The sequence below is a fragment of the Conger conger genome, chromosome 13 (genome assembly GCF_963514075.1).
Source record: "Conger conger chromosome 13, fConCon1.1, whole genome shotgun sequence".
Lineage (NCBI taxonomy): Eukaryota > Metazoa > Chordata > Actinopteri > Anguilliformes > Congridae > Conger > Conger conger.
This window is the reverse complement of record NC_083772.1, coordinates 27,044,257-27,069,065: the sequence shown is the minus strand read 5'-3', so window position 1 is coordinate 27,069,065 and position 24,809 is coordinate 27,044,257. Positions and strand designations below refer to the sequence as shown.

The following is a 24,809-nucleotide window of genomic DNA, read 5'->3' as shown; positions in this document are numbered from 1 at the left end:
GGTGATCAAAATTTTATTAATTTGGGCACCAAAATTGTTGTGAAGAAAAGTATCAAACAAATGTAAATATGCATAGACTGCATTTTGAAGCAGTGTTTTAAGATAGGGTATTTGCCATGCATAAGAGACAAAAATGCAAAAGGTTTAACTGAGCTTAGAAGCACGTTGGGCTTTTGTCTTCTATAAGGCTGCTGTGGTTTCTCAAAGCAAAGCAATATTAAGCAAAATATCTTTTTATTTAGCTCAATATTATAAAGGCTTTCTGGTTTCCTGTTACTGAGATGGACGTTTACAGACAAGCATACACCAACACACACGCACACACCAACACACGCACACACACACATGTAAACAAAGCCTTTCATGTAGATACACACACTCTCTGTGACTACACACTCTCCCTCTCCCTCTCTTTTTCTCTCTGCCAGTGTCCTGTTCTCTCACACATAATCCTTTAGCACCCTCCCATTGTACAAAAACATGGTGGCCTTGGCCATGACCGTCTAAAAATAAATGGCATGCTATCCTCTGCTTTGTTTTCCTTAATTTGCTATGAGCATTTTTTTTCCCTCTAATGACTGAATATCCCACCTCCCAGTGTGGAGGAAACAACTCCTCGGAGCTAAAACACTCCAATAATGCTCAGTAAACATTTCCAAGCACACACCATGTTAGGTCCTCGGCATCAAAACAGGAATACAAATTGAGTTTTGGAACAGAGCAAAGTGAAACAGGATATCCCAGGGTCTCACTCCAATATTAAGTGTTAGGATCTATTTTGTGTTTATTTTGTGACCTTTTCACGATCAGAGTAGACTGCTGAATCAACAATGTGTCCAGGATCATAATTTTACCTGATCCATAGCTTCAGCATATTAGCAGATGGACACAAAACAGGGAATTGTGGCTATACTTGGGCTGTGATGCACATAATTATGTAACATAGAGGTCATGCAATATATGGAAGCTTGTATAAAATTGAGCAGTTTTCTTTTACTCTTCAAGGTTATACGAAGAGTATATGAGTATAGATGTAGCCTGTGCTATTATATTGCTCAGTTCATGCTGAAGGGTCACTTGCTCAAGAATCACAGATAACAGTGGCACAACTGGGATGAAACCCATAACCATGCCCATAGGCTCTGGTGCTCTGACCATACGCTGTTATTGAGGGTCTCACACTCGTATCCAGACGGAGGCCCTGCTGCAGAAAGAGCGGGCCCACGCAGAACTTCATCTGAAAGAGAAGGAGCAGGAGCTGAGGCTGGAGTTGGAGCTCCGCATCGAGACGGAGAAGAGCAAGGAGCTCCTGCAGCAGTACCAGAGACAGGCTGAGCGACTGCAGAAGGAGGTATTGTTGCTTATTTCTGTCTCACCCAGTTCTGTATTTATCTTCTATATCTTCTCCTGACATTCTTTCTCTCTCTTTATCCTTACGCTTGCTCTGTACTCACTCTATCTGGGGTATGTAGGGAGTAGAATATTCTTATTTTATTATACCATCATTACAGATTGCTTAATGAATTGGCCAATACTTACAAACGGGGCTGAGAGTCACAGTTATTCACTTAGGTCTTCATATGTGTGGTAACCGCAGGTGCTAGTTAAGGTTGAATTTGCAGAATGTGGGAGAAAGAATGGATGTAAAAACCTCTCTACATTCTTTACCTTTTGTCTTTTATAGTATGTATATGTGTATACATCCTTTATCTAACCTGTGGTCTTCACTGGGAGTGATGAAGACCTATCTTTTCAATATGAGTAAACTGTAATATCATGCTACATTCTGAGCATGTGTCTCATTTTATTAGACGTGTCTAAGGAAGCAGCTCTCAGCAGAGTGGTACCTGCCCCTTACTGACCCACCTAGCAGCATCTGCAGTGATGAGGTCTTGACATGAGAGTCGGAGTCGCTCTACAGTAAACACAGCAGTCTGCACCAGCCTGAATGCAAATGAGACAGTTCAGGGGGATCTTGGAATCGACTGTAAGTGAAACCCTTGGCGATGCTGTTCCCCTCCTCACCCCGTCTCCCTCTCCCTCGCCCCCCCAGCTGCCCTCCCTGGTGCAGATGGCCACGCTGGAGCTCCGGGGGGAGGTGAGGGCGGCTGAGGAGAAGCTGAGGGAGGCGCAGGAGGGCCAGGCTCAGCAGGAGGAGCGCAGGGAGCAGGAGGCCCTGCGCTTGAACAGGAAGCTGTCGGAGCTGGAGCAGCAGCTGCTGCAGGCACGGGAGGACAGCCAGCAGGGGGCAGTGCAGCTGACGGAGCTCAGGCAGGAGCTGGAGCTCTCGAAGCAGGAGAGCAGTGCTCTTCAGGAGGAGGTGAGAGACAGACGCAGGGGTGCGGGGGGAGGTAGGGCGATTACAGGGGCCCTGACTGATAGGGGCCCTCAGAAATGAGAGAGAGAAAGAGAGAATACATAGAAAAGAGGGTAGATGGGGAGGGAGAAAGGGAGAGAAAGATATGGAGTTAAATTGAAGTACAAAATGCATTTGTTTGTACGTTGACGTCACACCCATATTTACACTACCTCTCGCCCGCCCCATCCCAGACCTTACTTACCCAAACCAGACCACCACACCACCACACCCCCTGCCTCCTCCCTGCTTGGCAAGCCCATTGGTCCAGCGCCACCCCCCCCCTTCTATTTTTTTATTCTATTTTCTTTTCACTTCAAAGCCAAGTGCCCTTCGGTGAGCTAAGGCTCATGGCATCTTAACATTGAACTAAGCAGCTTTCAAATCTGTAATGAAATCAGGGCTGGGGGACGTCTCAGTGTGGCCACCTTTAGTCTTCTCTTTCCCTTGATTAATTCCTCACTATCAGTCCACAGATATGAAAGATTTATCGACTCTTTTGCCCCTCCTCGTTAATAATGCATGTGCTCCCCGTGACAAAGATATAATGGTTTTCTGAAGGAGCCCTTACCCTTCTCGTTTTGTCTCCTCTGCCTCCCTGCGTCTGGTCTTAAACAGTGAGGGACAGGCTATGACTGGAGCAGAGGCCGCGCTGAAAGGCTGGACTCTCAGCAGTGCTCAGGCTCCAGGGACCGAGGGGCTGAGAGTCATACAAACGTTCAGCTTTTTTCCCTCAGAACTAGTCCAGCAGGTGATACCTTTTCATGGTGTGCTGTTCAAATCACTGTTCTTATTCTGTGGATTGTAGAAACTCATTTTAGCCTCCCATGCGCAAAAGGATTGTATGCTTGGAGCTTCAAGGATGCTGAAGTACAGTGGGCACCTGTGAAATACAGTGGACGGTGACACATTTTTCGTTATTTTGGTTCTGTACCCTCGCACTTTGAGTTTGAGAAGTGCAGACTGTCAGCTTTAATTTTCATCCATATCGGATGAACCGTTTAGAAATTACAGAACATTTCGTACATGGTCCCCCCATTTTAAGGTACAACAAGTATTTGTTGAATTGGCTTCACATATGTGTTTCGTTAGGCAGGTGTATTAATTTGTGTCATTAGTGAATGTAGAAGAGAACTGTTCATGTCTAGTCTTGATTCTAGACTTTGCCTTTGGAGATTGTTGTTGGGGTGTGACAACATGAGGAAGACAGCAGTGTTGATGCAAATTCAGCTGGCCGTCAAAAAGGCTCTGAAATGAAAATAATTCAGTCAGGAACATTGAAAAAGCCCTGAGCATGCCCAAGTCAACAATTTGATACATTATCAACAAGAAAACTCAATTATATCAAAAGCACCAGCAGGACTTCAAGTAGACTCCAAGATGCAAACCACTGATAAGCCTGAAGAACAGAATGGCATTTTAGTTGTGTGTGTATGTGTACAGATTACAGTTTGCTGAAAAAGCACCTAAAAAAGCCCCGAGAGTTCTGGAACAAAGTCTTGTGGGCAGATGAGACAAAGATTAACATTTACCAGAGTGATGGGAACAGGAAATGTAGAGAAAAAAAGAAAATACTCATGATCCAAAGCATACCACCTCATCCGTGAAACATCCAGGAAATATCAGCCTTATTGGACAGCACACAATGACCCAAAACATACTGCTCGAGCAATGAAATGGTTTTTGACAGCCATAAACTGGAAAATCCTGGGCTGCCCTAGTCAATCACTGGATCTGAATCCAATTGAACATGCATTTTACATGCTGAATTGGAGACAGAAGGCAAAAAGCAAAACAAGCAGGAACTGAAGATGGCTGCAGTCCATGCCTTGCAGAGCATCAACAGGGAAGATACCAAGTGTCTGGTGATGTCTATGTGTTGCAGACTTCAAGCAGTCATTGCATACAAAGTATATGCGACCAGATATTACAAATTACAAAAGGTTCTATCATTTCTAAATGGTTCATCTGATATGTATGAAAATACCCTCAAATTAAAGCTGGCAGTCTGCACTAATATATCAAAGTGCTAGAGTACATAACCATAATAACAAAACATGTGTCACTGTCCAATGAATCCATGTATATGGCTGTCCCCTGGCCAAAAGAAGTTATGGCAAAAGGGGCAAAAGGGCTTCTGCATATGGGACTTGAAGATGATTCTTCACAAATGGTGTGGGCATGACTTGGGCAATGCAGGTCTTCTCTATTTCTCCTCATACCTAATGATGTACCAAACCAACGTTGAATTACAACATGGCAGCACTGCCCAATAGTGCAGTAATGTGAGAGTAAATGCTCACATTTTTAAATTATATTAAAATTCAAATGAAATATGATTGATTTGTTTGGTTAATGAACTGGTTAAAACTGGTAAATGAATTGGTTAAAACCAGTCAGTGCAGTAGCATGTTTCGATAGCAAAGCTCCACAGCCGTAGAAGAGTGATTTTGTCACTCATTTGCTTCACTTGTAATGCTCGTTGACCTGAAATACATCAACGTTTTTCAGTGTTAATTTTGTTAAATTGATAAATGGAATCTTCAAAGTGGAAGCTATTATCCTGAGCTTGTTGATTTAGTGGGACAACTTAGCCATAGCTGTCATAAGCTTAAAAAGCATACAAACTCAATGCATCTGGAGATTATGTACAGTTGCATCCATTAGACACACCCACAAGCACTCTCTTTCACACTGCGTGCACAGACAGACTGTATAAAAAAACATACAAGCACACACGCACGCACACACATACACACACACCCATGCACAAACACAGATACACGCATGGACATACACATACATACACACACAAATGCACAAACATACAGTACAAACACACACACACACACACACACCCATGCACAAACACAGACACACATACACGCATGGACATACACATACATACACACACAAATGCACAAACATACAGTACAAACACACACACACACACACACCCATGCACAAACACAGACACACATACACGCATGGACATACACATACATACACACACAAATGCACAAACATACATCACAAACACACACCCATGCACAAGCGTACCCGCACTCAGTGGGGGCCCCAGTCGGCCTGTGATCAGCACGGCGACGCTGACAGGGAGAAAGGAGAAAGACACGGTGCGGACACGGTCACTTCAGGGCCCCGCGGGAGCTTCTGTCCTGGAGAGACGTCTGTGATGCTGGCCTCCGTGGTGTCAGACCCAGAGGGTTCTGTTTGTGTCGATGTCACATGCGGTTACACTTTCCGCTAGCCACTCAGAGCACGGAAAATTAAACAAAGGTCATTCTGTCTGGGAAAATGCCGTCAGGGTCTGACCTTTGTCCCTCTGGCTGTGAACACAGCGCCACGCGCCCCGGACAGCTGTGCTTCCCAGCGAGCTGGAACCGCACGGGATGCAGGGGAGAGGGCACCGACAGCCTTCCGGAACGACCTCTGAAAACCTGCCCGCCATATCAGAGCCAGCTTAGCACTGTTACTCCTCGGCATCTGAACATTTTTAGCTTCCTCTGAAGCCATGGAAGGCAGCCGGTGAACACACGTCGGTTGTTTACCTTGGGGTGAAGGCTATCGCGGCGGACAAAGCGCGTGACCTCTCATACGGGCCACGCTGGCGAAAAACGGGGGAGAAATGCGCGGCAGATGTTTTTGTAGACTGCGCGTTTGATGTCCTGCTCCAGGATGCTGTCTGTCTGGTTGGAACATGACTGTACTTCTGGTGTGTGGCCAGCAGGTGGAGCCTCTCTGTACAAGGCAGGCAGCAGTGCACACATACATTCAGGCACTGGACTGAATTCAGGGACGGAGGGATTGTTGAGAGACTGTAGACCTCGGAATGGCTTGAATCCTGCCTCACGGTGACAGTTCGTGATGCGTTTGTGTGACTGGGGGCAGGGAGATTTTCGCCGCTGGCTCTCGAAAGCAGCGCCTCTTTAACACTGACACTGGAATGTCTAACCCTGTAAAACTGCTCCGGGCTCAGAGGCTGTGCCACAGAACCCATCTCATTTGTCACAAAGGCCGTCCCTCACAAACGCCCACCTGATGATGAAGTACGGTGAGGAAAAGAGCTGACAACCCTGAGGGAGTAGAGGTTCAGAGGCAACAACAATGAACATATCTGTCGAGATATAGATTATATTTCGTGACATGTCCTTTGGGTGGCCCATTTCAGACCATGAGTCCATTGCTGTTGGCTGTATTATAATAGTGATTATCGCTTCATTCAGTTTATTCCAGTTTAAAATGTTTCACTTCTGATATTGTTAGCATGTCACAAGACAGCAGTGAATCCTGTTAGACTGTAGAGAGTTAGCACTGCTGGTAAATACTAGGTGGAGGGTGTATGGCCTCTGCCCTGAATTCCCGGTCCCATCCAGGACATCCCTCCCCTCCCTGCAGCCTCTGTCTGACCCTGTCCTTTTGTCCCCCTCTCTGACCCCTGTGTGACCCCTGTCCCTGTCGCCTCTGACCTCAGAACGCGCTGCTGCAGGAGACGGTGAGGCGGGAGTGCGAGGAGCGAGGGGAGCTCACGGCCGCCCTGACGCTGGCCCGCGAGCAGCTGCAGGAGATCAGGCACACACCCGGCCAGGCCGACCGAGGGCCCCCGCTCCCGGGCCCCAGGGGGCCCCGCGGCTCCACGGACAGCCGGACCAAGGAAGGGGAGGCGAGCGCCGAATTGAGGACGTCCCGGCAAGGCAGAGGCGGGGGGAGGAGGGGGTCACAGGTCACCCTGCCCAGACTGCACCTGGAGAAGACGGCCTCAGTGAGCCAGGCGAGGCTCTCCCTGGTCATGGCCAGGAAAGAGAGATGCTAAGACACCCAGAACACACACACGCACACACAAACTCACACCCAGAATACACACACTCACACACACACACACACACCCAGAACACACACACATACAAACACACCCAGAACACACAAACTCACGCACACACACCCAGAACACGCACACACACACACCCAGAACACACACACATACAAACACACCCAGAACACACAAACTCACGCACACACACGCAGAACACACACACACCCACAACACGCACACACACACACACCCAGAACACACACACACGCACACACACACCCAGAACACACACACACAGTAGGCCCAACACACACAGGAATGCCCTGGTCACTGACAGGAAGGAGAGAAAGGTCCCAGAGCCCCCATAATTCTCAGCCAAAATCACAATTACCCATTCACAATCACGCAGCTCTGAACAGACACACGCACGCACATACACATAAACACAGACACACACACACACGCACACGCACACGAACAGACACATACACACACACACACACACACACACACACACAAACTCATGCAAGCAGGAAACAGAGAGCGTGCCTGTGGACCTAGCAGCAACCCCCTAGACACGCACTGGCTCTCTCACTGGCTCACTCACTGGCTCACACACTGGCTTACACACACACAAACACCATCAGCGCACAGAGACGCGTGACTCTGGTGTGAGCAGGCCTTGAGAGAGCAGGGGGGCGGGGGAGGGGGATGTCACGCACACACAATCCCGCCCCGCCGCTGCTTCCTGCCGCCGTTTTCCCGTGTGATCCGCGCCGCGCTCCATGCCAGGTTCTTCCCACGTTTTCCCTTCTGCTTCCTCTCCCTGCTCCGTCTTTTTTTCTTTTTTTTTTCGGATGACCTGGCTGCATAAGAAGCGGGAAATCTGCGTGGCATGGAAATCATTTCCTCTCGCAGCGCCACACATGGAACGGGTTTGGGCCCTCTCCTCCAGAGGTGCTCCACAGGCTGTGTGACGGGCCTCTTTCTTCTGTCAGCACCAGGGCTGCGGAAAACACAAACTGCTCAAAGTGTCTTTATTATCCAAATGATCCAGAGCGTGGGGCTGGAAGAGGGGGTGTAACCAGGTGCGGACAGCCAGTATTGTAGACCCCCCGCCCCAACCCCCATTTCTATCGTGCGGTTGCACTTTATGCTCCACCGTCTTTATGAAGGAAGCCATGATCCTGTTCTTTTCTCAAACAGGGACATCGATTTCTCCCTGCCGTTGCACTGGGAGATGGAGAGGGAGCTAATCTGCAGTGATACAGGACTGTGTTTGTCAAAGTCAAAGTCAGACCTAAATACTTGTCTCCAAAATGTTTGAACCTTAAATTATATAACTTGAAATAATCTGAACTGTGTGCACATGTTGCTTGAGATTCAATTGGGAACTGGGTTTTGGGGGGGAGGGGGGCTGCTAGGGCGTGTGTGCGTGCCTGCGTGTGTGTGGGTGTGTGCGTGTATGCGTGTATGAGTTTGCAGACCTTTGTATCTCCTCAGAAGTTCCTTAGCTGAAATAGGTGTGTTTATTCTCAGTTGTGTTGATTCTGGAAGGGAGAGTCAGAGACAGGTGTTTGGTATTAAAAACATTGTCCTACCCACAGATCCATTGTGGCTTCTGCACACATGTAGGCAGTGTTTGCTGGCCGTGTTTCCTGAGAATTGTATCTCCACCTTCGCACATTGATTGCCCCGCTTGGCTGCACACACTCCCTCCAGCTGCACTCATGACCTTTGACCCTGAGCCCTTTCATCTTGCCCTGCTGCACTGAAGTGCCTGGCGCAGGGTTTCCTGTCCAACCTGTCTCTGGACCTCTGCCTCTGTTGTCTTTGTTGTCCTCACAACTTTCAACTGCTGCCAGAGCAGCGTGTGGAATCTGGCTCAATGGCCTGGTTGGTCAAATGCCTGTCTAGCAGGCAGGAGAGGTCTGCAGTAATTTAGCTAAATGGTTTGGGACCTGTTCTTGTGTCACTGAGGCTGTTCAATTGCAATGTGGGTCACCCTGTTGTACCCTTGAGCAAGATACTTACCCCGGATTGCTTCAGTAAAAAATAAGAGAATTGAGCCATGTAAGTGGATTGAAAGTCGTGCAGGTTACTCTGAAAGAGAGCGTCTGCTAAAAGCCGACACTGTCAATGTAAGATCGCACGGTCCTTTCCCTGAGTGAAGGATGTTCCTAATGTCACTGCTAACCTAAAAGGAGCAAAGCAGTTTTTAATTCCTCGGGACAGATGCTGCTTTTTTGTACCCCGAGTTGAGTGAGATTGTTGATTTGTGAGATCTGTCTCTCCAACAGCAATAAAAAAGTACCCAATCAGTGCAGTTTTTCCACACTTTGAGTATGGTCATCATAAGATGGATAGACTGGCTGTGGACCTGACATTTAGACTTGGATAGCTTCACTGAGAGATTCATCATGGATGGCGGGTGTGCAAAGGTGGGGTTCATCCCTTTAACCCTTACCCCCCTTCCCTCCAACTCATGGTTATGTGACATTTTCCACCTCTTTCTCACAAGGGTTTCAATGTGAAGTGGAAAGCTAAAGTTAAAAGTTCATTCTCTGCTATTCACTCAAGGTGAGAGAAACAGAGTGACCTGGGTCCTAGGTCACTTTACCGTAGACACTCAGTCTGTTCCATTTCTGTTGAAAGCATTGTGAAACCTCCTGACAAAGAGTGCTCATCCCAGGCTGTGCTGAAGACTCTTAACTACTGGTGCCTCATAGTTGGGGAACAGCATTAGACCCAGGTCAAACCCTTGAGTATTTCTCCTCACTAAGAGAATAAGGGGAACTGACCTTTATGCAGTACCTGTTTGCCTTGGAAACATACTTGTGTACCATGGCAACCGTCCTGCTCAGAGTGGTTAGTGATTGCCATGGTTATCTGGCTTTGCGCCATGGCAACTTACCAACCTGAGCATCTGGGTGTGGAATCTGTTCCTGTCCAAGACGATGCAGATGGTTTGAATATCCTGATCCCTGTTACGTCAATAGCCACAGGCTAGTAAGCACTCTGACCCTGCTCTGTGTAGATCTCCAGACTCTGGATCACCCCTCTCAGTGCAGATCACCACACTTGGAATCACCCTCATCAGATAACCACTGGGCATTTGAGATGGGAGGCTCTTGGTTTCAGGAACAGTTTCAGGATCTCACACACTCACTGTTACAGAACGCATGGCTATCTCAAACGGGGAAGGCTTGGGTGGATATTTAACGTTTCTCTTTCTGAACATTCAATATATAGCATAGCGATACAGCATATTGTTTACATTTCATGTCAATACATGACTTTTAAAGTGGCTGTTCTGAAGTGGGGAAATGGCTCAAACATCATTGCGTCATTTTGGGCCAGGGGGAAATAACACCCCGCACTCAGGATTTCACCTTTAGCCTCTATCGTAAGTGAACAGAGCCATAGGAAAGTGCAGACAGGGGTGCTGCAGATGGAGAGGAGGAGAGGAGGAGGAGAAGAGGAGAGGAAGGCCATAGGAAGACCTGAGCCAAGGCGAACAGGTAGTGTAAACTCCATTTCTCCTCACACTGGGTGATGATAGTGTAGTGGCAAACTGTCTGAAGACGTTCCTCGTAAAAATGTTCCTTTAAATGTTCCTAAACATGGCCCAGGTTCAGTGAGAAAGCAGTGAAGAAACTGCTTCAGTTTTCCCAGCCTCAATGATTGCAGCAGTGTGAAAGTGAGAGGCGTGGAATAAACATTTTCCCATACTGTGTTGTGGCCACTGTTCTAGAACAGAATCTCCCAGAAACCAACACAATCCGGTATGCCAATAAACAGCCCCCAAGACATACAACTCTCAAAGAGGTCATCTGTGATCATTTTGTGCCCTGAATGAACAAAACAAGCAATAAATGCGAAACACTCAGGGGAAAAGATCTTTGATTAAATTGGCTAACCTGCTCTGGTTAGTCTATAGTCCCTCCCCTCTTTTAACACAAGTTTAAGTATGATGAGGAAGGGAATGCACACGTGTCACAGGGGAAGTCTTTCATGACCGCGCTGAGAAGCGTGTCTGAAAACCGGCCCATCCTAGCACAGGCAGCCTTTTAGCCCACTGCTCCTGTTTGTGATTTATGTGCATTCCAGCATTCAGCCACCTCCCCTCCCCCCTACGCCTTCCTACACCCACAATCACTGTCGCCAAGGCGACGGGAAACTTGCAGAGGGCTTGCCGCGGAGATGGCGTGAGCACAGGGAAGGTGTTGCTGCATCGGGGAACACAGGAAGTGACTGCATAACCTCAGACCATCATTTCCCAGCATCCTAATGAGAAAACGTGTCATGAGACTAACACCACAATGTCTTTGTGAATCCACCCCAGTTTACCAGTCTCTCGTGTGAGGGTTTCATACCAAGAGCTGACATAGCAGCAGATGTCCACTCATACATACCCATGTGTATGCACCATTTTATTATTATTTGTTTTAAAAGCTTTGTGTTGATACTGTGTGAAAACCTTCCAGCTACACAGCCTACAACCTTTGGTAACAGTGGGGCCAGTCTTTATGACCAAAAGAGTCATGGGTTTTTTGCATAGCAGATGCTAATTTTAGCGGGTTACCAATTTAGCTTTGGTACATGCATTATCCCATTCACACATTTTGATGACACCAGTTACCCAAGAATAACTAGGCACTGGTTGAATTCTCTCGAGTAGTATATTCATATGAATAGGTTCCATATGAATATGTGCACACTGAACAATGCAGTGCTGTAAAATATTCCTTTAGTGTCTGAAGGGGCTTATCCAGCTGTCCTGGAACAGCACTGGAGCCAAACTCACTTGGCAGCTCTGTTAGGACTCACTTGTATTTATAAATGCTCTGCTAGTCACCCCGGAGGAGGACACGAGCCCACTGATTTATGAATAAATAATACCGCTAATATGAAAAACCCCCAATGGAATGCGTGACCTCATGCTAAGGCATGATCTAAAATGAATTAATGAGCCGCATGATCTGCAATGATTAAATAATCTGCAAGAGCGAAATTGTGTTTTAAAATGTATTGCCAAGTTGGGAACCTAATCTCAAGTGAACAACCAAACTTCTCTGGGCATGATAATTAATTCCAGGGCTCTCCAGGTTATGCTCTTCTACATGTAGCTGAATGAGGTCAATGTGAGACAGGGGTAGTCACGGTGGAAGGGGCCCAGTATTGTCAGGGTGGGTGCCTTTGAAAATCGCGGTTGCCATGTGTGGTTGCTATGGTAAAGAAAGGACAGTGTCAACAATGCAACAGGGATGAGGCCATCACATTATGTAAGAGCAGAAGGGTCTCTTCTACCCAGATCAGTGTATATACAGCCTTTACCCTAGCACTGGCTTCTAACCAGTAATTGCTTGTGTGACAATTTGGGCAGTGATATGGCATGGGAGAATGGGTTCTGTCACAATTGTGGTGTTTGGCTTATGGTGAAACAATCATGAAGAATAAATAATTTGTTGTTTAGCCAACGCCTTTATCCAAAGTGACTTACAGTTGATTAGACTGAACAGGGGACAATGTGACAATGCAATGCGAGGTTAAGGGCCTTGTTCAAGGGCCCCAACTGCTGCATGGATCTTATTGTGCCACAAAAAAAGTTCTAACGTGTCTAATGTTTACTGAAGGCATGTGCAGCTTTATATTATCATGTATCAAAATTATTTTAAGGTAGGCCCACTCCTACTGCCATTTTTTAAATCAACATAGATTACTATTGCCATTATATCAAAATAGTACTTGGTTTATTCACATCTGAGAGCCTTCCATGTGCAAACTAATTATTTGGCTAATGTGTGTACATCTGAGGTACTGTCACTTAATTGAGAGCCAAACAGCATAGATGATTCTAAATCCACAACCTGGTGTAGTGAACTTGCACATAGTCCTTTGTCGACAGCAGGCAACTGATAAAGAACTGGATAAGAAAGTTAGTGGCTCAGGAAAGCGAGTGTAGTATCTTGCCCTGTGTTATGGTGCCCTCTGCTGTTTAATATTTCACAAAAATATTCAGAGTTCTTGAATTGCAAGTTCAGACAAATGTCATTCTAGTCACAATATCTATTGGAAATTACAGGGCCCAATTACTGCTATAATTTAAACAAAAACACAGCAAGTCTGAAAATAGCTTAATGCAGGTCAGTACTGTGTGCATGAGCTTCAGCTTGAAGAGCTTTACCATAGTGAGATGAGTACAAAAATAAGACAGGAATCAGACTGACGCTGGCTGCTTTCCTTTCTGCAATCCTACTTTCCTTTCTGCTTGTCCTACTTCCCTTTCTGAGTTGCGCCGCGAATGAAATCCCAGAAACCTCACGCGTGTGCTATGGAGAAACATCCACATCTTTGGAAACCGGATTTATTCTCCAGGGGACGTACATAATTTCAACACCATTACCCCCCAGGCAAATATTGAATCAACTGTTTGAAATTGTTCGTATTCCGATCCGATATGCACAAGCATGGGCATTTTAGGCAGTGCCCTCAATCAGAAAATGTTGCGGAAGTAGATTCAATAAAAATCCTTATCTAAAAAGAATGCAATGGATTAAGATGACGGTACATGGTTTTAAATCGAAGATTGATTACCAAAACAATACTTCTATTCGACGACGCACTCGCTAAAATCGGGTTTGGTTTTATATCTAGACACCTCCGTTGCTTGTAAATATAAACTATTTTCATGAAAATGAAAGCAGCGGTTTCACTCAGTGCTAGCTCCTCGCCTTAATGCTTCAGAATGTTGGAATGTTGGTCAAAATTTCCACGAAATCAAGATTCTTCGAAAGGTTAAAAATTTCCTGCCAAATGTTTGGAATATTATTTTCCCCCAAAAGGATGACGTGTTCACGGCTGTCTGTGGTTAGGCTGAGCGCCATCAGGCTGTAGCTGCGAAGCTGTTGGAACTGTTTTATATTTAAGATCTGACAGTTCTAACCGATTTCAAAGATTTGTGAATTCAGTATGCAGAGAGGGAGATGAAGGGGCTTGAATGTTCATAATGCGAATTGTCAGTGACGGGCCAGAAGAATGCACTCAGTATAAAAAGAAAGAAAATAGACTAACTGGGTGCTTTAGAATAGCAGGGGCAATTTTCACTTTTGATGATTATATTCCCCTGAACTCAGTTATAAGGTTTTGATGGTGCGGACTCAAGACTGTGTAGTTATGTACTGCGTATTTTCATCCATGCGTTTTCGTGAGGGTCCAGGGCTGAAACTGAAGTTTCCCATACAGATTAAGCGTAGTCCGAGATTTAGAATTCCCCGTACAACTCATAGTCCAGGACTAAGGTTAATCTATACCCGTGAAAACGGAATTCACGTGCGCATCTAGTTTAGGTTAGTAAAATAAAAGCCAGTGGGGTTTGTACCCATTCTTTTATTGAGTAAAAATCAGACGAACACGTGCAGACTAAAAACCAGTGTAACAAATTCACCACGATTCTAACAAAAGAGGTCTGAAATTAAGTGTCTGCAGCCAGCTGTAAAAAAATAAGGTCTATATCTAGAGAAACCCTTTTCCTTTTATCTGTACAGCACACAACTTTTGTATACATGTCGGCCCAAAAAAGTAAAACATACATATCCAGGTATTCACCTTTCTTTGAACTGTGCAAAATCTAGATCTTTCCTGAATTGTTTTTTTTTTTTCCATAAATGTTGCTTTTATAAATCAAAGCGTTCGTTGTAATACACTGGCATACGCCATCTTTTACACTGTAAATGTTGTTTCAAGTCCATAACTTTACATAAACTGAAGGTTTTGCGAAAAGAAAGAGAGAAAGTAAATGAAAAGGTCGAGCACAGAAACACGAGGGGGTGGGGCCTGGGAGTCCGAGCCCAGCGGTCCGGTGGACCCTCAGCGCCGGTGTCGGCCGTGGCTGGAGTGACTGCTGCTGTGGTGCTTGGCCTTGTGGGCGCGGTCGTAGGAGCGGGACCGTTCCCGCCGGTCCCGGTGATGGCCGCCGCCCCCGGCGCGCTCGTGTTTGTGCTTCTTGGCGGCCGCGTCGGAGGACCCGCGGTCGCGGTCGCGGGTCTTGCTGGTGGACCGCGAGCGGCTGCGGGACTTCTTCCTCTTGTGGCCGTGGCGGCCCTGCAGCTTGAGGTCGTCGGCCCGGTGCTTGGGCTTCAGGTGGGGCAGCAGCGGCGACGGGCCGTGGTTCTGGTGTCGCCGTGGCGACGGGCTGCGGCTGTGGGACCGGCTGCGTGAGCGGGAGCTGTAGGTTCCCGAGCGGCTCCGCCGGTTGTTGTAACTGGAGACGGAAGGGGACAGAGCCGATCAGACCGGAGCTCGGAGAAACCACAACCGTTCTAGCTGACAGCGGGCCCCGCGGGACCGGGCTCAAGACGAATCCGACAAGACCTATTTCAATCAACCAACCACCAAATGGAAGCGTTCAGCACTCAACCTCCCTCTGGGAGGGTGGGGAAGAAAAAGCCTAGTACTTACTGTCTACGAGGGGAGCGAGACCGTGACCGCGACCTCGTTCTCGACCGCGAGGGGCTCACACTCCTGCTGTTCCGGCTCAGCTTATTGTCCTTCCTGAGGCTGGGAGGACAACAGAACACAGATGACTGTCAGACAAAGAACCCTTGTCTAAGCTCAACTGGAGGACCACACAGCAGAGCTCCCAGCTGCTGAAGGGGTGCTGAGACTCACCCATTGTGGGGGCTTTTGGAGCTCTGCGGCCGGTCATCTGGCTCCTTCTTCACCACCTTCTGTGTCTGGGGGTTGGGGGACTTCTCATCCACCTTTGGGTCCCTTGGAGATGCTGGAGAATGTAAAAATGGTACCATTAGCCATTACTGCACACGATGGGGAGGGACTTCATCCAGCGAGGAGGGAGAAGGGCTGGCACTCACATGGTTTGGAGCCGGGCGAAAAGCCACCAGGGTTGGACAGGGCAGGGGTCCCATCGGGGTTCAGCCCTTTGGCCTTCAGCTTGGCCTCCTGCAGGGCCATTTTCCTCTTCTCCACCTCCTTCTCCAGGTACTCATAATTTGGCTGAAGAACAAGATTTAACTTTAGAACCCACACTAACCCGAGGAACTGAGATGCCGACTGCAAAGGACAACGCAAGGACACACCTTCTTCCTGGCGTACAGCCGCAGGGTGGTGATGCAGATCTCTTTAATCTGGTCCTCAGTGGCTCCGAACAGTAGATACCAGTGTGGTCTTGAGGGCAGGGCCATCTGGTGATCAGACAGAACGTAGATATGAGACCCAGACAGGCTGAACAGGACAGTCAGCAAGAATGCAGCCAGGTTAACAACAGCTGAGGCATAAGAGAAGGGAGTGGAAGGTGGGGGACTGATTACGGGTGAGTTGAGAGCAGATGGAGACAGAGATACCCACTTGAAGAGCTCGAGCAGCAAGGTAAATGCAGGCACACGCGATGGTCTCGACTTGAAATCTCACAAACACGTTTGTCCGGAGGCTGTCGTTCATGTAATTCCTAAAACACAAAACCATAGAACAATGCAAAATATCCTACTCCTCATTTCTTTTGAAAGAGGATAGACTGACAAGTATAATGCATTTCAACACTTATGGAGACTCAATTTAGCTTTGTCCTTTTCTTTCTTTGCTTTCTATAGTGTGTCCATGGGTGACAGCAAGACTTACATACACCACAAATGAAAGCGCTCCAACCAAAAAAATTAAAATAAAAAAGGGGGGTGTCATGGAAATTCTGATGCATGCAGCACAAACTAACTTCACCTTGTGCAAGATAATTGAAGGAAAAAAAGCAACTTCTACATACGGCATTCCATATTCCTTAAGTGCGCTTGATGTGTAGTAGGGGGAAAGGGTGAGGCAACTGGTATGAACATACAGATATGCTTCCATTATCCTAGAATATATACTTCACGTGATTTCTACAGGTTGTTCCTGGCCCAACTGCAGGACAAAGACAACATCCTGACCAGTGTCATAACTTTGGTGAAAATAAACAGCAACCTAACATGGTGGCAATGGGTAGATCGTTTTACACAGAGGACATTTAGTGAGAAGTCAGGAGAAAGGGGCCAGACTTTCTACTTGGGATAAAAGATTAAATAAAAAAACAAATGAACAAAAATAGATGTGACCCTGCCCCTCCATCCCAATCCAAACATATACACACGCAAACAGAAAAACACGCCCTCAACCACTTTTTCGTTGCGTTATGCAAGCCGACACCATCGTTTTAGAACTAGCCAAATAATAAATCAATCCATGTGCCACTGCGAGAAGTGAAACATGTGCGCAAATTATTAGGCTAGAAGAATTGCCAACGACTATCGATGAGGAGCAGGATTTTTGTGGCTTTGGATGTTGTTATTTTTTTGGACAAGTATACATTTGGCCATAGGATATTGTTTATTTTGACTATTGGTACCTGTCATTTTCAATCATTCATTTGTATTTTTTCAGTAATAGGCTTTGCATATTGAAGTTATTTGTTTAAGTTATTAGTCTTTTTTGTTTACAAAGCAGCAAGTTACAAAGCAATCCACACTAAGAAATCATTTACAAAGCTATTTTTGTTGGTCTCTTCTTCATATGGTGTGTATTATTTTCCCCATTATATATGGAGTCATAAAAAGAAAAAGAGAACTCAATCGTTAATCGCAATTATTTGCATGATAATCGTCAACTAAAATTTAGTGATCGTTACAGCCCAAACTATATCAGTTGCAGCCAGGCCATTCGGTGTGGACTGTAAATAAATATTCCAACTACTAAGCTGATTAGGATACCACCTGGTTTATAAATTACCATGGCTATTTGGTGAAAGGCTACAGCTACACGTTTGAAATATTCCATCATGGAACACTGCATTTGACAATCTGGATTGCCAACAAGCTAATCAATATAATTAACAAACTTATTATCAAGGAAATTTAAATGATCAGCAGTTAGCTAAACATCAACTTAATGTATTTATATTTATATTAATGCAGGGCCAAAAATTGAAGGAAGGAAGCTTGTAAATGAGCTATTCTACAAACAAACCCTCTGAATTTAAAGAAGCCTAGTACCTAGTACTTTGACTCCTCGTCCTTCACCATATACAGTTGAAATGCATACCCCCTGCCCACCCCCCCAAAAAGATGTATAGACATGCTCACGGTACATCCTTCATTGGTATGGGCAAAAATCCTAATTAAGACAGAAAGCTAGAAAACGCCTGCCACTTGCTCAAAAAAAAGAGAGAGAAAAAAAAAAGGAGCTTTAACGCTTGACTGTTACCAGCTCCGGCACAACTAAAAAGGACGCACACGAGCAAACTAATTGATAGAGCTAGCGAATGCAGACGATGACAGAACAGGTCCTTGGCGACAAAGCCTGCGCAGGAAGAGGCCTGAAAGACAGCTCTGGAGACCATGTCAGTTTAGGATAGCAGGCAACAACAATAAAGCATAACAGTTTATCTACAGTTAAACTGCTGAAATGAAAGGAAACTGATATTTACCCCTTAGGATGCATTTACGTAATGAGAAATATAGTATAGAGTGCAGTTTTAAAATCTACAGAACTACAAAAAAAGGTAACATTTACACCTAGAAGCCAAAAAATAAAAATACAAATCCTTTGACACCCCAAGAAAACAAGGTGATGCTGCCAGATGGAATAGGACCCCTTCAGTGATTCTCGGCAGAGAGCTCTCACTGGATTGGCTGTCTCGAGAAGGGCAGCCAATGGGGGAGATCCCTGAGGTCATGTGGTTGGAGCAGAGTTCAGAGGTTCTTTATGACACTTACCATCATGGACTACCCTTTAATCAAAGAGTAGAAAGAAAGGACAAAGTTAAACTGAGTTCTCCTTTCAATTTCATAAATGAAAAGTCTCAAGCCATGAAAACACAAGACAAAGAAGTTTGAATAAGAAATTCAAGAGAAGTAGAAACAGCAACATTACAGAATGTTGAAGCAAACAATTTGGCTGGTTAATTAGGACACGACAGCAGACACACAAGTGATCAGGCGTCTACTTACCATGCTGTTTGGATCAGCGTCTGGTTCTCGCATTCAAGAACTTGTAGATACATGACAATGATCTGTAACAGACGTCACAAATTATGTACCTTGAGACAGTTACTCTGGTGAGTTCTGTGTAAATGTGTCAACCATAATAGCACACCAAAGGCAGCCTGTAATGTAATCTACACTCAACACAATGCTAGCCACCAACAGGAAACGGGTGTGCTCTCTGCAAAGACTAAATAGTGTCACTGTTCAAATACTATAGCTTTGCAAAACACATGCAGTGTTGTGTGTGCGGTCTTGGAGCTACAATGGTGCAACAGCAGCACTGGTGTGAATGCTCAGTGTGGCTCTCACCTTATGTGGATGCTTGACATGAACGCAGAATCCCAGCTCCTTCAGAATGCGCCGTTCCGCTTTAATAACCTGGTTTTTGGTGTTAATGTAGTTCTGATCAAGAATCAATGGATTGGGGCTCCTGATTTGTAAAGGAAACAAATAAAAAATGTCTCCCAGGCAAAAAACGAAAGAAAAACCAAAATAAAATAAAAAAACAAACAAAAAAAAGAAATAAAAACTGGCCACTTTAGTTAAGTTTTCCCTTTCAACCAACTAAAGGCAACAGATCCTAATTTTTTTTTTTTTTTTACTCCTGTACCAGCAATAGAAGCTTTTGAATACTGCCGCTCAGAAGAAACTTAAACAACCGATGTGCAGCCTCTCTGACCATGCACCACAGCTTCAACAGAAAGTCACGTTCCACACACAGGAAATGTTCAGACAACTGCCACTCACATCTGTCATTTCAGTGAATATTCTCAATTAAAGTTACCAAATTTTCAGTGTGAACACCTCCACATGCCACTTTGCAATAATTTCAATTCAAAAAGACAATCTACCTCAGATTAAATTTAGCCCTTCTGAAACTCTTATGTATAAACATTACAATTAGTTGTCACGCCTGCCATCTAGACAGGCCGAGGTTCACAGCAAAAGTGCCGATGCTGCATGTTCTTCATCTCAATTCAGTTTCTTGCACGGATTTTTGGTTAAACATTTTCAGCTCATCCAATACACACACTTTGAGAAGAGCTTCACGGTTTTTCCTCTAAGGTTGCAAGTCAGATGTGTTAAAAATAAACCTTGCTCCCGTCAATGCAGCTTTCAGACCATAACTAAAAGCAGGATCATCAGGGCCATCCAACTATAGCAAAACCAACAGAAACCTGAGCTTCTGGACAGCTCTAGCTTGTATTAAAACTCTAGTGAAATGCTAAGCATATCATGGATGACCACCAAGTAATAATTTATGCTCTATGCATTTACCTCGACTTAACTCCATTAATCAAATACGCCAATAGACCAATTTGTAGGAATCAAGCGGAACTTCTACAGTAGATCAATGCAGCCATTAGTGCCATTTTCAGCTTTGCAGACATATGGTCAACAATCATATTACTATAATGGTCCCAACAAATATATAGTAGGTATACAAAAGCTAATGTAGTCAAAGACTGTATTGTGCAAAGACTGCCGAACATAAATTCAAATCACTAATCAGACCAGCTCCGACAACTACAGCTATGATCCTAAATTTTAACTACAATAACAATACACCCTACAAACATGTAAAATTATACATAAAGCATGAGTATTTTTTATTTTAAATCACGCGAAAGACAAAGATGGTATAAGCGTGGAATCCTACAACAAGCCGTTAGCCACTTGTTGCAATGGACAGTTGCCAACAATTTCTCAAAGGGTTGTCTAGGCACTGGACCTGTTCTTGTGTACATCAGTGATGTGGGGACTTATATTCACACACTTAAATCCTACATACAATGTGTAAGTGCTGTTTCTGTGAACGCTGTGGCATGCAATTTACACTGACTGCAGTGACTTTATTTTTTAAGTTTACCATCTGCACCAGCAGTAGAGACAAAAGCTTAGACTGAGGTACAGGAGTTTCCAAGATGCCTCGAACCAGCGGCCAACCTGTCGTCCCCGATCCCAGTGACCCGCTCTCAGACCACTGGCTTCTCCCGGGGGAGGGGGGAATGCGACACTTCGCTCACTGTTGCCATGCCGACAGCTTCATCTCTACGTACCATTCCACATCACCCAGGGTTTGGTAAATGTAGCTGGTCGCTGTTAGTTGGTTGCAAGGGAAAAAAGAACTCAAGTTAATACCACGGCCCTGTTTTAATACTGAACAGATTCCTCTAATACAAAAAGACAAAGGAAATCTAAACCCTTGTCTTAGCCCTGCTGATCACAGGTTGAAGGTGCTGTATCTTTAGAATATGAAGATACAATTTCTAAACAAACAAATTGCATTTGTAATGTAACCTATTAAATAAAACAGAATTAAGGTTGAGACAATAACTTAATCTGAAAGGACACGTGTCTATAATTACCCTTAAAATCACAATTGAAGAGAACTGAAAAGTTTTAAGATGAATTTGAACATTCACACACCAAACATAAGTCATTCAAATGAAAGCATTGCAAACCATTTCCAAGTAATGAAGACAGGTCATCAACTTACAAAATTTGGTTTATGAAAACAGGATAATGAAATTTACATCAGTAATTAGGTTTCAACAGAACAGTTCTCTAGACTGTAAGGAAGCTGCGGGGGTGGTGGCACAAAAGGTTTAGGAAAAATGCATTCAACGTTTGGTTTGTAACATCGGAAGACAAGACTAGAATAAGATGCTTACCTTTTTCCTCGTAATTGTCGCAAGTGATGGAAAACATTGATCACGTCCCTTATTCGTCGGGGGGCTTCCTCAATCTTGGAGGCCAAATTCACGCAGGCCATGGCAACAATCTGGGGAAACAATGCACATTTTTGGGTAATGCGCGGCTCAAAATGGAGGTAGTGGCCGAAACGCATACAAATGAACTAAAAATAAATGTACTCGACCATTCGAACCACGTTGCTGGACATTTGTCCTTAAGCGTAAACCAGGTCCGTTTGCCAACTGTCTTTGTTCGTATGGAGTAACAAAGATTTATATTCGCTAGCTAGCTAGGACACTTCTGGCTGACGCCAACTGTAAGACGGGTTACTTCTATACTAACTACCGGCAACCACGGACAATAAATACATGTGATTTCAAGTGACTCAACTTGCGCTATATTTGGTTCATCTGCATTACATTGGCTAATAGTTGCATCCGCTTCACACTTCGTACACAATTGTTTGCCAGTAAGAACGTCTTGCTAACTTTACCTGGCTGACCAAGCTCGCAAGTATCTGTTAGCTAACGATAGCTCATGTTAGTCACACAACATGGCTGCCAGCAAAAGCGTTGTAATTACGTTCACTTCCGACATCGCAACTGACAGGGCACTTACTTCGAAGCTGTGTTTGACGAAAGACTTCGAGTAGAAAAATCGATGAAACAGGACTTGTCCAGTAGCCATGGCCACCTACAAAAATAAAGGGAAAATATTTTAATGGCATTGTAGCCGATTCACTGAAGGCGCCCTCAATATGGTGTCCGCCATTTTGTATTTGTCATTACTCATTCTCAATAACAAGGCGACTAAAAGCTCATTGTATCGCTTGCTAAGTGAACGGCTAATAACTAAATATGACTCACATGAAACCTAAATGTTGTTAACGTTACGCGATATAACGCTACACAATCGATTAAAAAAAATAACAAACTAGCTCAATGTTTCACACATTCTCGCTAGCATACTTATGCTAACTAAGCTATCCTCGCTATGGATAGCAAAGTGCTTTTTAACGTTAGCGACTATGACCCCAGAAAAAGTGAGGTAGCTAGCTAGTTTTAGCTACCTAACGCTTACGCACGCTATGTGCGAATTTCTGATTGATCACTGCTCTTAAACGATTCATTTTTAGTCGAGTTATTGAAACAATGGTTACTGTTGAATGAACATATACAATAACGCACACATACCTGCGGTAACCGTAGAAGAATGCCGGCAGACTGGATTAGTTCGCAGCCTAGAATGCGTAGGTCCGTCTCGGAGTGGAGGTCGAGGCCATCGAGCATAGACGGTGTGGGCGAGAGCCTTTCCTCTGGTATAAGCGAGTTGTCAATTGTGAGATAAACCTCTGAGTACACCCTATCGCCGATAAGTATCCCCTCATTACTCGTGGAAGTGTTAACGTTAGGAGCAGTCGGGAAAGCGCCAGTGGCCATTTTTCCTCAATTGAAACCAGACTACACGACACACAAGCAGCCAGCCTGGAACAGATGAGGAAGGGACGGTACGTCTATGACGCAAGTACGCTGTCAAACCACAGCTACTCTATCTCCGGATGACTATATTCATCCGCGTTTCGTTGCACAGTAAGAAATAGAACAGAAAATAAGTGGGCCACTTTTACACTCAGTGATCGGTTTATTTAGTAGGCCTGTACACCAGCTCGTTAATGCAAATATCTAATCAGCCAACTATGTGGCAGCAACTCACTGCATAAATGCATGCAGACATGGCTCAGGCAGCAAGAGTAGTCATCTGGCAGTCGGAGGGTTGCCGGTTCAATCCCCCGCCCGGGCTGTGTCGAAGTGTCCCTGAGCAAGACACCTAACCCCCAAATGCTCCTGACGAGCTGGTCGGCAGCCAATCGCCGTTGGTGTGTGAATGGGTGAATGAGAAGCATTAATTGTACAGCGCTTTGGATAAAGGCGCTATATAAATGCCAACCATTTGGTCAAGAGGTTCAGTTTTTATTGAGAGCAAACATCAGAATGGGGAAGAAATGTGATCTTAAGTGACCGCAAAATGATTGTTGGTGTTTGATGGGGTGGTTTGATTATCTTAGAAACTGCTGATCTTGGATTTTCACAACAGTAGTCTCTAGAGTTTACAGAGAATGCTGTGAAAAGCAAAAAACATCTAGTAAGCAGCAGTTCTGTGCACAAAACTTGTTCATGAGAGACGCCAGAGGAGAATGTCCAGACTGGTTCAACTTAAGGTTATGTTCCACTGAAAAAGCATCATTGGTCTTTCAGATCATTTCAGAGGTACATACTTCAATTATCATGAGGTATGGACTTGAAAAGATAATTAGCTCATTCCCATAAGACTCATCTCTTCAGGCTGCACCTCCCCCCCCTACCTCACCACCATGATTAGCCTTGTATATTTATATATAGTAATATATAGATATTGTTGTGTTGTATTAGATATTATATTGTTGTACTCGGGGTAGGCGGCATGGATGGTGTAGTGGGTAGCACTGCCGCCTCACAGCAAGGAGGTCCTGGGCTCGAATCCCGGTCAGCCGGGGCCTCTCTGTGTGGAGTTGCATGTTCTCCCCGTGTTCATGTGGGTTTCCTCTGGGTACTCCGGTTTCCTCCCACAGTCAAAAGACACGCAGGTTAGGCTGATTGGAGAGTCTAAATTGCTCATCGGTATGAGTGTGTGAGTGTGTGGGTGTGTGGGTGTATGAGTGTGAGTGAATGTTGTGTGTGTCCTGCAATGGACTGGCGACCTGTCCAGGGTGTATTCCTGCCTTTGACCCAATTTATGCCCGCGATCCTGTTCAGGATAAGTGGGTTAAGATAATGGATGGATGGATGTACTTGGGGTATTCTTGCTGCCAACTGTGGTATGCTATTTCAGAAGTTGATGTATTCTTCAAGGGTTCCAA

General features: G+C 45.2%; 2 protein-coding genes across 5 annotated transcripts in view; one reads left to right on the top strand and one right to left on the bottom strand.

Moving 5' to 3' along the window:
* lekr1 (leucine, glutamate and lysine rich 1) overlaps window positions 1-9,508 on the top strand; it is a 51,722-nt gene extending 42,214 nt beyond the window's left edge. The window contains exons 10-12 of the mRNA XM_061218093.1: window positions 1,193-1,351; window positions 2,054-2,320; window positions 6,849-9,508. Of these exons, the coding sequence (XP_061074077.1) occupies window positions 1,193-1,351; window positions 2,054-2,320; window positions 6,849-7,187 (765 nt within the window). The 3' untranslated portion in view covers window positions 7,188-9,508. The remainder of the gene's footprint in view (window positions 1-1,192; window positions 1,352-2,053; window positions 2,321-6,848) is intronic.
* Window positions 9,509-14,561: 5,053 nt separating this feature from the next.
* Window positions 14,562-23,443, bottom strand: ccnl1a (cyclin L1a). Of its 4 annotated transcripts, none has more exons than XM_061216098.1 (11): window positions 23,107-23,443; window positions 22,532-22,606; window positions 21,892-22,001; window positions 19,526-19,646; window positions 19,181-19,242; window positions 16,554-16,653; window positions 16,286-16,390; window positions 16,061-16,202; window positions 15,858-15,969; window positions 15,648-15,746; window positions 14,562-15,450 (listed from the first exon to the last, which is right to left on the bottom strand). In XM_061216098.1, the coding sequence occupies exons 1-11, from the start codon at window positions 23,350-23,352 to the stop codon at window positions 15,057-15,059; spliced, it is 1,566 nt and encodes a 521-aa protein (XP_061072082.1). In that variant the 5' UTR covers window positions 23,353-23,443; the 3' UTR covers window positions 14,562-15,056. The 4 variants fall into 4 exon arrangements, with proteins under 4 accessions (XP_061072082.1, XP_061072083.1, XP_061072085.1 ...); XM_061216099.1 differs by lacking the exon at window positions 23,107-23,443 and adding an exon at window positions 21,277-21,316; XM_061216100.1 differs by lacking the exon at window positions 14,562-15,450 and having other exon boundaries at window positions 15,644-15,746; window positions 23,107-23,442.
* Between the last annotated feature and the right edge of the window lie 1,366 nt (window positions 23,444-24,809).